At 40.8% G+C, this 12,433-nt stretch overlaps 1 protein-coding gene across 2 annotated transcripts in view; it reads right to left on the bottom strand.

Annotated features, from left to right (window-relative positions):
- Positions 1-12,433, bottom strand: part of LOC118321071 (transcription initiation factor TFIID subunit 4) — an 80,223-nt gene that overhangs the window by 43,235 nt on the left and 24,555 nt on the right. For both annotated transcript variants that reach the window (XM_035652258.1, XM_035652259.1), the window contains 2 exons: positions 9,019-9,188; positions 3,349-3,479 (listed from right to left, as the gene is read on the bottom strand). In XM_035652258.1, the coding sequence (XP_035508151.1) occupies positions 3,349-3,479; positions 9,019-9,188 (301 nt within the window). The remainder of the gene's footprint in view (positions 1-3,348; positions 3,480-9,018; positions 9,189-12,433) is intronic.

Below are 12,433 nucleotides of genomic sequence, written 5' to 3'. Positions count from 1 at the left end.
ACATTTTTTTTTATCAGACATCTTGTAAAATGACTTCTTTTGTACGTCCAACACAAAAAGATACTACATTTAAAATGATTCAGAACAGAGCAGCAAATGCTAAAATTACGAAGTTGGAACCAGGATTTTATTTCTAGCCATTTTGCTTGAAATATTTCCCCCCAAAAAATACAGAATTTATTTTGAAATTGTTGTAAATCACTTTTCTCTCGATTGACATATACAGTATATCAATCAACTACTCGTTTCTATTGTTCCACAGTTAAATGTAAATGTCCCTTTATGTTTTGACAATATATGGAAACACTGAAAACTGCCAAAAAAGGAGGCACGACAAAGTTTTTAAGATGTGTGTGATCATGATTCACTGTTCTTGAGCAGATGCAAGGTCTATTTGTATTATAAGTTAGGAGTGATGATAAATAATTATACATATCGTGTCAGACTGATACCGAATTGATAGAACCCTCTGTCCAGGTGTGATTTATTGTATGCACTGTAATTGTGGTGGAAGTGCTCGCTGTATCCTTGCCAACGCACAGATGTCTGTCTACCCAATTAAAAGCAGTATTGTTTAAAAAATACAGCGATATGGCTCCAATAGGAAAAAAAAGACGTAATGGACTACCAAGATTACAATAAAAAGGTAAGGCATGCCCCGCTGATAAGCATAAAAAATACCTTCATCATTAACTTTACACTTTACATTTGGTTAAACCAACTTTAAGACAGCTCATCTGGAACGCCACCGATCTGATCGCAACAACAGACTTGAACACACTAACTTTTTCTATTTACAGACGACGCTGCTCTTTGCGTATGGTGCATCACCTCCCACTTGGGAAATGGAGTGTAAAAACAACTTTTGTAGGCCATCAAAAGTTAATAGGATAATTTCTTATTTCACATGTTTGTATGTGTATGTCTGTGTGTCTCCTATGCAGCTCTGTTCTCCTCTCGCACTTAATTTCTATATCACTTTCTTTTCCATCTGTTGTGGCGGTGTGTGTTTGTGTGTGTGTGTGTGCTGTTTTGTGTGGTGTGTGTGTTGTTGTGTTTCCATGGAGTGTGATGAGGAGAAGCTGGGGGGTGGCAAGGAGCACAAAACACATTCCAGAAAGGGAGGCTGTCGCCAGGAATCCCTCCACCCACCACCCTCTCTCTCTCTCTCTCTCTCTCTGTCATCCAGTCTCCCCCCTCTTTGTTGCAGCGCTGAGCCTGCACTCCCGCCGTAGCTCCTACTGCCGCTGCCGAAGCCCGGCTGCTCTTTAAGGCCGCTTTGTCTTTTGGTCTTTTTCTCTTTTCTTTTTCGCTGATGTCAACAGAGTGGCTTCACAGAGCTTCATGCCTCTCACACACACCTCATTTACAAAACCACAAAAAAGGAAAAGAATGAACGAACAGAAGAAGAAGAAGAAGAAGCGCAAAACAAGATGGGGACAGCTGTAGCGATGCTCTTCCTCCCTCCTCCTCTTCCTCTCTTCTTGGTGTCAGGAAAAACACATTTTCAAAGTTTCCCCCCAGTTCTCCTAACAACGCCAAGATTTAGGCTTGTAGTCGAGGTGGATTTGTGCTTTAATATACACCAATTAAATGTGGTTGTATAGTTTCATTCAAGGGCTACGAGAGATAAAGTCACCAATAACTAGAAAAGAACGCAGGTGTACGCAGACGAGCACTTAGAAGTTCTTTCATATTTCAAGTTTTGGCTGACTGACAGAAAAGTCTGAGCTCTCCTGTTTATCAACTTAAGGGTAAAAAAATATTTCTCATATAACTTCTATGTGTTTATGTGAGTGGTACACTTACATTTTTACACTTGTGAGGTTATGTGCGAGACAGATTAAAGCGCATTTGTGTGCATGTGAAATTGTGTGTCTGTGTGGGGAATGTCAGAGCACACAAGCCTGCCTGCATTCCAGTTTGTGTGTTTGTGCTTGAATGTCCTCATAAAGTTTCTTTCCCAACTCCAGTGTTTTAAGAGTTTTGGCCCAATATTTACAGTATATTTCCCTACATAATGGTCGGCTGCATGGCACCCATTTTTACTATAACCGAGGTTCATGAGGTTCATGAGTTTGACATCATATGGTTTGTTATGTCCCACATCCTAAAATACGCTGTGGCTGAGGTCACAGCAGATTTATCTCCGTACTCTTTTCAATGAGCAAACTGACATCTCAATGTCCAGCTGGTTTGACAGAGGGCTGGAATTTACATAACTTTCTCATTCATGAAATACTGATTGTTTATATTATACATGGCCAAATAAATGGTAAATGGTAAATGGTAAAATGTACTGCAGTTATATAGCACTTTTTGACATTAACAGACAAAGTGCTTTACAATTTGCCTCTCATTTACCCACTCATACTCACACATTGATAGTGGCAGAACCACCATGTGAGGCAATGGCCTGCCCATCAGGAGCTTGCAAGTCTTGCCCAAGGACACAACATGTGTACAGGAGGAGTTAGGGATGTGCAAGGCTATTAATAGGATCTCAATAAAATACTGTATAATGTTCAACTTTATCTTCCCACCTGCTTTCTGCCTCAGCAAATAAGTTCATTTCTGCAGTTAAAATCCAGTCTGAGTGGGTTTTGTACATTTGCGGTGCCTCAACTGCCTCACTTTAGTGACAAGTAAGGAAGTAACGATACACTCAACTCACAATTCATACTGGGTTCACAATATGATTTTCTTTTTTTTTTTTTGTTGAGAAAATGAAGTTGAAGACAAATTATGACTGAAAAAGATTCCTTTATTTTCAACAAAATCTACAAAATATATATTTTCTTTATTTTCATTATCAAATTACATAATTATTTTGTATATCTTCCTTTTCTTTGTAAAAGTGAAACTGACATCTTTGTGCCTTGATACAGCCACTAATGCAAGTGACGTCACATAGTAGGACGTCAAACAAGCAAAATGCCCTCTGGTGTTTAAAAATAGTGTTAGGATTGAATCTTTACATTTGTATCGCGATTTGAATTTTTGCGATATATCTTTACATTCCTAGTGACAAGTTAACATAACAAAGCCGCTGCATCTTACAAAGTCAGCAAACACACGGACATTGCACTCTGCCAATGATTACAGATAAAATATTTGCTTTTGTGTAATTATTTTTTGTACATTAGCTAGTAGGCTTAGCGGCTTGAAAAATGTGGCAAGGAATCTGAAAGTTGGTTCATCTTGAGTGTAGTGAGTTACAATAAAAAACTGATTAGAAATGGATCAAGCTTAAATTAAATGCATTAAAGGACTCCAACAGCGGTCTTATTAGCTCTGGACATGTGTATGCATGTGTGTGTGTTTGAGTTGTGTTTGCGTTCTTCCTACCTTACAGGAGTCCAGTCGGTGCTGTGCGATAGTAGAAACCTTTTCTACCACAGTACGAAGTCGTGACTGTGTGGCGTGCGAGATGAATGTCACTGCCTCCATAGGGACCTCTGTGACTCCAAACTTCTTAGCTGTGAAGAATAACGGCAAACAAAACATGAAACTATTTCAATCAGTGTCTCATTAGCATCAACTCGACAACTCTTTCAACAGGTACTGTTGTCGGTACTTTTGCTTCTCATAATTAAAACCAGATTTCTCATTCACCTCACTGATTCTGTCCCAATTAAAATGTTGATCCTCCACTTTACCATCTGGGACTTTTTATAATATAACCTTTATTCTCACTTTTAATTTACTACAGGGATAAACAGGTTGAGAGCGATTGTTTTATCATCACTTCTCTTGCTTCCAAGATTTGCCATTTTGGGAAAAAGAACAGCTAAGCACGTAGAAGGTAATTGTTTCACTACAGACACACACACAACCAGACAACTCATAAAAACACACCAACAGAAGACAACCCACAACTTTCTTTCAGTACCTCCACTCATACACACACCTACTGTATTCACACACACATTCACACTCAGCAACTGTCTGGATTGTACGTGCAATTAACTCCCAGAAATAGGACTCATCACACAGAAAAGTTAATTTGTTTCACAGTCTTCGCAAATTCCAGACTGGCTTTACAAGCTAAGCTCCTTCAAGTGTGTAAACGACATTGACCATCTCTTTTCGCAGGAGAAGGATAATTTAGTTTCCTTGGAGCAAAACTCATCTGAAGTCATAACAAAGGAGAGGAGGACAGACTTTGGTAGGGTTACTATCTGTTTCCAACTTCCTTTTAAATTATTCCATTACCATAATTTTCTCTCTGGCACCCTTTTAAGTAAACCACACCAATTATTTAAATCAGCTGAACAATACATATACTCCACACCCGCTCAAGCTTTGAAATGGATGGAGGCAGCCCTGTTAGCCTTATAATTACAGCGGCAATACATGTGGCAATGTCACAAGGTCAAAGAAAAACACTAATAGGCTTCTGCTTTCTAAAAAATAAGATCTTTCAGGGACATTAATATTTCAGAGAAAGTTTAAGAGACGTAAGAGCCAGAGAGCCACATTTCTTTGAGCAAAACAAATGCTCTTCAACTTGTACTGATACAAATCAATATTATTCACCCAGAAAAAAGGGGCCTATAACACAGCTAGAAACAGACTAATGAACTGGGCAACTTTAATATTTTTGCTTAATTTCTACACAAAAGCCAGAAAAGATAACAGGAATAACGAAATTAATAATGAAATTTTATGAAAAATTTGAGACTCACATTTGTGAGAATGTTTTGAGTTCTGAGTGAAATGCCTCGAGAACTATTGGATAAATTGTCTTGAAAGGTTTGAAGGATTGAGCTGAGTGGCCACACCTGTATATACTCTGTAAACATGTGTGCTAGACCATGAAGTGTTTTAAAATCAATGCGGAAACTGACAGGCAACCAATGTAAGGACTTTTTTTTGGTAGACCTGAAAGAAGTTCATTACAGTAATCTAGCCTGCTAAAGAAAAAAGCATGCATTAGTTTCTCTGTGTCAATATATTTTTTAGGTGATAAAAAGCAGATTTAGGGACAAACCCCACATGAGCCTCAAAGTTAAGGTCAGGCCACATAAAGCTGTGTGTCATCAGCATAACTATGGAAAGAGATGCCATGTCTCCTGATGACATCATCCAGGGGTAGCATATTTAGATTAAAAATCGGCCCTACAATTGATCCTTGGGGAACACAACAGGTTATTTTGGAGGTTTTGGAAAGAATATTATTGTAAGTTGTGACAACAAATTTCTTCCAGACAGATAAGAAGCAAACCGTCCAATATGATCCCTGAGTCTATTTAAAAGAATTTTTGTGATCAACTCTATCAGAAGCAGCACTAAGACTCTGAAGTACCAAAACTGAAGGTTTATAAGATTTATCCTGATGTCACTGGCTACTTTCACAAGGGCTGTTTCAGGGCTATGATTAGCTCTTAAACCACACTGAAACATTTTCAACTTATTGTTGGAAATAACCATTTATATTTTCTTCTAAAATTTGCTTAAAAATAGAAGATTGGAGATCGGTCTGTAGTTACTTGGTATAGCGGGATTAAGGCTACTTTTCTTTAAACAAGGCTTCACAAGTGCAGTCTTGAATGCTGTGGGGAATGTGCCTTGTTGCACAGACTGATTAAAAATCATGAGGACCTCCTCCGACAATGAATTAAAACATTTTTAAAAAAGGACGTTGGTAGGTCAAGACTGCATGTGGAGGACTTTAGTGTTACGACTTCCCTGAGGTTTTCAGCATCAACTGAGACAAAACTGTACATACGTACATATGTACATGTACATACATTATATATGCTGTAGATGTCTGCTAATCACTTTCAACACAACAGACATCATAAAGAAATCTAATGGAGAGACACAATCTGCATTGAGACCTGCTAACTTGAATATCTATTTAGTATAGAACTGAGTGGTGTCCATAGCAACAAGGGTCCCCCTAAAAAGTAGCTGGGGGTGAACATGGAAAATGTCCTGAATGACCCAGCTACTAAATTATATCTAATATCTGCAACTATGGGATTCTTTCTTTTCTCTGTCCACAAATGCATAATAACGCAAGCCCCTGAGATACCTGAACTCGGGGAAGCTGCTCCCCCTCCCCTAAACTGAGCAATTCACCCTTTCTCAGCGGGAACCCTGATCTTAGCTGAAATCTTTTCCACTGCACAACAGTCTAGTAAAGCCAAAATAAGCACTCCATTCTCAAATAGCAAAGATGGACCAAGTTGTATCCTTGCTACAGTCTGCACCCAGCTTAAACATGCTAGATGTGATGCAAATAATAAGAACACAGCTTTTGTTCAGATTGTACTTTATATACTGTCAATGGATTGTACAGAGAATAAATGACCCGCAAAAATAACCAATGGATACCATACGCTCGCAGCCACTGAACATGGTTATAAGGTTATTCCAGATCTACAAAACACACACAAACCTTATTAACACATTTTACTGTCCTCTTGATGATCAGTGAAGGGGTAAAAAGTCGATTTTGTGTTCTGTGACCTGCAGTAAATTTCCCCATTGTAACAGTTGAATTGGAGGTTTCATAACCAGCCAGAGTCTCTTACATGGGCTGTGACGTAGATGATTCCTCTTCCAGTCCACTTTTTTAAAAAACAACCATTTTCCAATGCAAGGGCCACTGTTCCTGACATCCATCCTTGACAGCTTAACAATATCCACAGAGTTTGTGATTTGTTTCTTTCACTTTTTTATATTCTACATTTACTGTGTTGGGTTACAAGGATTTATACATAAATTGATTTATTTTGAATTTCCAACAGGAACTGCATTCAAGACACGGGACAAAGCAGAAAAAGTGCAGCAAGGGCATTAAAAGGGGGGGAAATGAGAATCAGAAAATAAATTGTTTAGGGACATTAAGTCCTATTGTGTTGAGTAAAGCAGAGACGATGAATATTGCAGTGATACAGGTGTAATCTAATAGTGGATGTAGCATAAAATGCCACAGCATGGTGACAAAAAGACAATTCGATTATTTAGTAGCAGTGTCTGTTCCTTTGACGATTCACTCCCAAGCACGCTCAAGCAGCTAACATTTCCATTATATCTTGGCTTTGTTGTGCTATTTAATGGAGTTAACAAGCTGGACTAGGTTAATAATAATAATAGGTAATAATAAACACACAAATGCTTATTCTAATATATTTTCAGGTCAGAATTTGATCATTTTAAGACATTTTAAATAGATCTAAGAACCTGTGTGTTTCCTGTCGTGTGTCTGTGTGTCTGTGTGTGTCAGTGTCACGTCAGTCTTCTTGTGTCTGTCCACATGTATAAATCGATGTGATGAGCATGTAGGTAGGTAAGGTATCAGTGGACTATCATTACTTTGAGGAGCTTTTCTAGAGAGCTCCAGCTGTGCCTGTGTTCTGGTTCCTGAGATGGTGGGGTGGGGGGGTGGAGTGCTATTTTGCAGCTTCACAAATGAAACTGCCCCCCGCCTCCCATCCCCTCCTCCCCAGCTCAAGGACCAGCCTGAAGAGTTATGAGGGGAGGGAGAGAGGTTTAGGAGAGGAGGGCAGCACAATGTTTGTTTGGAGGGGATAAATAAGAGAGGAGCGGAAACGAGACACAGAGAGACATAAAGGGGAAAATAAAGAAGGGGATAGAAACAGGCAGTCAACGTCCTCTCCTGGAATCAGTGTTCAAAAAAGAAGAAAGGAAACAAAGGGGAAAAGAATCCGGATGTCTTCACTGATTTGACAAAAGTTACAAATAAAAGAACGATACTGGATCTTTTTTGTGGGGGCAACCAGAGGGCAGGAAAGGTCACAGTGAAGTTTTAGCAGGATGTTAATGAGAAGGCAGAGGAGAGTTGCACTTGGTGCTTGTACAGTAGAGAGGAGGAGAGAGGAGCAGCCGAGGCTTTCTGATTGAGTGGAGCTGGCAGGCCAGGGGAGCCTCCCTCGGACTGCTGTCAGCTGAGAGCGTGGAGAGGCCAATCACTGACACAACAAAGCTGCATAAGTGCCACTTCCCCAGCAGGGGGCGCCCTAGCCTCCTGCCCTGTATCATGCTGCGTGCCCCCACCCTGAGGAAAGATTTATATTTTTAAACAACCCCTCTGCCCCAAGGTGACGGGATAACAACCATGCCAAGAGTCCACGTAACGAAACATGACCTGCAGGCCTCCGTGCTACACTAAAGATACTTTAATTGAGGTAAAACAAGATGAGGGCGCTAGACTCCCCGTCACGTGGAATTATGCTGTGTGTTTTTTGATCTGATGCACAGGAGCAAGATGCTAGGCACAGATTTATTTTGAGTAATAACGCTCATTATGCGTTTTCACAGGTTTCACTATGCAGCGAAAGCCTAGAGTATATTTCAAGCTATAAAATTGAATGCCAGTAGCAAAAAGAGGTAATGAAGACACTATCACTCTCATATGATGCTGCAAACAGACCAAGACTACTCCGCCTGTATCGATTAGCACACGCAATACTGTGTGCTATCAGAGTGTCAGGATCCACTAAAACGAGAGAAAGAATAAAAATCTCACTGCCAAGTCTCATTCCTCTAAACTCAGTTCCTTTAGTCCAGAGGACAATCTGACAGCAGCCTTCAAAAGACAAACCCATAAAGTATTTATGTGTGTGCCTGAGGTCCAGTGAGTTCAGACAGCCACTGAAGAATTCATTAAAGGAGGTGAAAGAATTGTTAAGTGTATCAAATTTAAACCGAGGCCAAACAAGAAAAGGATCAGCCTGAACCACTGAAGGAGAGAAAATCAAAACTGTCTTTAGTGATGACACTATAAATACAGCAACAACATGTTCCTAACACAAAAGACAACAGACAGTGATTTCATCACCACTACAGCCTGGATTTTCAGCTTTGGGTTGTTGTTGAGAGCGGAAGGGTGGGGGGCAAATTGATATAACAATAAGATTTTTTCCTACTGCTAAAATAACCACTTGATTTCTGAGAGGCTTCTCTAACTGCTGCTAAGAACATTTAAAAGTTAAATGTTTATGATCTGCAGCACACTGCAAGGCACGCAAGGCATACTGATCTAACCTGTTTCCAATATTCGTCGGTGGAGCAGTCCCGGGTGTAGAAAGGCCTCATCTTTACATGACCGGATCTGCGTTCCCACTAGTTCAGAGTTGGTGGCAAGTATTCTCGCGCTCTCCTCGTTCAGGTTCACCCCGGCCATGGAGGCCACGTCATTGATGTCATCATCATCCCTGCAACATGACAGATGGGAGATTAGTAAAATTCATGCAATGGAAGACTTCTAGTTTAAAGTGCATTAAATCTCAACTAATTGAGCTCTTCTGCAAGACAAAGCACTACTTAAATGCATTAAGTGATTCATTGATATTGATTAGGTAAAGGACCTTTATAGACCTCCAAATAAAAAAAACATACATTGCATTGTGACACATTCGATGTCCTTAATCTGATTAGGATTATGGATTTTTACATTTGAACACATCTAGATTGTGCAACGACACTCAAAAATAGACATACAGGAGAGGGACATGGTAGTTTTTGTAAATAAAAAAAAAATGCACCTGTTCAGGGTGAACTGAAGGTAAAGTTACTAAAGCCAGTGAAAGTCGCACACTGATAAGGACGCCCCGATAGCGCAGGGGAAAGGCCCACTTGGGAAGCCATCTTTTGGGATTGTGTCGCAGCTTTAGCGACTCCTACTGGTTGACCTGTCAATTCTGCTCAATCCAGTATAGAAAAATAATTCCATTTGAGCATAATGGGAAAGCCTTGTGTAGCCTCATGTCCTAACATTATCAAAATATATTCTGAGATCCTGCTTGCATTCATGAATATTTCCTTGGATGACAATATGCATTAGTTTTGTTAGAGTGCTATGCTTTGGTCATAATGGCACAGAATTCCCATTCCAGGGTCTGTTTGTGTCGGCACTCCGCGAAGCAAGGACAACAAGAGTGTTTGGATGAAGTTAAAGCTTGGTAAGGATGCTCCTGAGGATTGGCACGGAGCTGGGATGAATCCTGCTATATACTAATGTCAGCAAACTCTGTATGCACGCCGCTTTGACGCTTTTTCGTTTTGTATTTTCTTGATGTACTGGTCATTTCTCACAGGCCTAATGCTGACACATTATTTACATGTTATTACATATAAGCAGAGGCATAGAAGAGGGTAAACATGCAACATTTGTGTTTGGTTTGTTGCATTTGACAGTCAATGCAGTCCTCACATCCTTTAAAGGCTGTAACTGTCTTTGAGAGTTGTCAGCACGACAAATTCCCCCACAATTATTGTACTTGGCAAGAAATGATTCTGATTCTGGCCTGAATTAGCTGAGCGGTGACGTGTTGTGCTTACAGGACTGGCCCAGAGCAAGCAGAGGATTTTCTGAGTGGCTTTGACGGAGGGAACAAAGAACCACAGAACACACACAGAGTGGCCTCTCACCACTCACTGGCTCACCTCCACAGTCATTTACGTTCATGCCACCAATGTTGGTTGCGACAGAGTCTGTGTGTGTGTGTGTTTTGCTGTGCTTTTGTGTATGGTGTGGGCACACTTCGTCAGCCAACTCCACCCCGCCGAGGCCCTCCTGCTCCTTGATGCGGCCGCAGAGAGCCGATATGAAACTTGACACCACAGCGGGAGGTTGACAAAGACGATTAGAGCAACTCCCTGAACCTCGCACACCTCTACCTTCGCTCATATTTTCCTCCTCTCCTCCAGCACTCGGTCTAATTATGCCTTCACAGAGAGAATCTACACAACAACACAAGCATGGATACGTAGGATTATACCCTGTGCTGCACCTCAGGCTGTGCACCTTTCTTCATCACATCCTCATGGATAACTTAACCTGTCCTAAAAAGAAACGTGCCTGGGGCCATGTTCACTCAGGTAAAGAAGAAACGCTGTTGCTTTTCCACAGCTTCATATGCACCAGTCAGGTAGATGACCTTATCATGTGTGTTACACTGTATCGACAGCAAGCTGTGTAAAGAGGAGGAAACTCTACAACAACTGCCAGTGATGTTTTTATGAAGTCAGTAGTACATCACATGGTCTTCTCCTGGGTTTGAGAGTAGATGACACACGTATCTGTTGAACAAAACTCTCTTTGTCTCTCTCATTTATGTACCATGCAAAGCTAAGCAAGGCACCAAGAGTTCTGAGGTTGGCAGAGGACAACACAGGTTAGATAGGGTATGTGACTTTTACATTAATTCTTCCTGTCATAAATGAACTGGTTGGACGGATGATTTCAGTCAGAATTTACAGAACAAGTATAAATAGTCTTGATGTAAAAAAGACTACACTGAATCTATTGGGTAACATACAAAAAACATCAGCAGTAATATAGGGCAGGGTGCTGTATGTTAAACATCAAGAACTAAAATTATTATTATGAGTATGAGTGTTTCTTTTTCTTGGATGGTCTGCTTTCTGGCTGTTTGGGACCACTGGGGCTCAAATCAAATGATAATGCCAAAGACAGGTCTGACATTAAAAGGAGGGAATGAGATATGAAATGCAAAATATTCCTGACTATACCTCTGCGCTAATAAAGCAGAGATGTAATTAGCTTCCACAGAAGCTAAAGAGCAGCCTCTCAGTTATTGGTGTGGGCTGGCTCAGGGACATGAAGCCGGCGGTCACATGAATACATATGCATGTCGTTTCCATATCAAGCTTGTGTTTCAGAGAGGGCACGCCATAGGTGGTGAGAGGATTGCATTGCCATTTTGAGGTTGTGTGTGTGTGTGTGTGTGTGTGTATAGATAGAAGAGGGGGGTACATCCAGATCTCCTGCACCCCCCTCTCCACCATCACCACCATCACACCAACCCCCACTCCTGTGGATAAAGGTCCCTGTGGCCAGGCAGGGGGCCCTGATTGATCCCTGTGACTAACACCCAGGACATGCAGGCTTGTAGCACCCACACTGAGAGACACAGACCACTGGAGAAGTATTCTCCACAAAGCAGCCCAGGGTTCAGTGGGCAGCTGACGGGATATGTGTTCATGACCCAAATGGATGACAGCACTGGTGGCAGCAGAGGCACAAGAGGGGCCAATAAACCCAGCGACAAGCTAAATGCTGCTAGATGTTGTTAATTCAATGGACCACCCACATTCAAGCTGTAGTTATTCACAAGCATTAAAAAACTTGGCGAGGTGTAATGTGGATGATGTTCTGATGAAGGCGCACTGTATGTCAAAAATCCTTGGTTTAGTCTGTCAACAAAAATATATTAGCATTTCAGACTTTCCTATTTTCCTTTTAAGCGTTTTGGCGTGCCATCATTCATTTCATGGGTTTTTTGGAGCAACTTTATAATGGCACAGCACCCGATCTGAACCTAATCTAATCTTGTGGCTGCTGTGTTTCCAAGTCTCTGCATCAACAAATTTTGGGAGGTCACTTTTAAGTTCTAATTGAGTCACATTTATTTGTAAAGCTTTTTTTTTTTTTTTT

Source organism: Morone saxatilis, unplaced genomic scaffold, assembly GCF_004916995.1.
Source record: "Morone saxatilis isolate NCDOM2014 unplaced genomic scaffold, NCSU_SB_2.0 Contig11, whole genome shotgun sequence".
In the NCBI taxonomy this organism is placed as follows: Eukaryota; Metazoa; Chordata; class Actinopteri; family Moronidae; genus Morone; species Morone saxatilis.
Note: the sequence above shows the minus strand (reverse complement) of the source record. Positions and strands in the feature narration are given on the sequence as shown.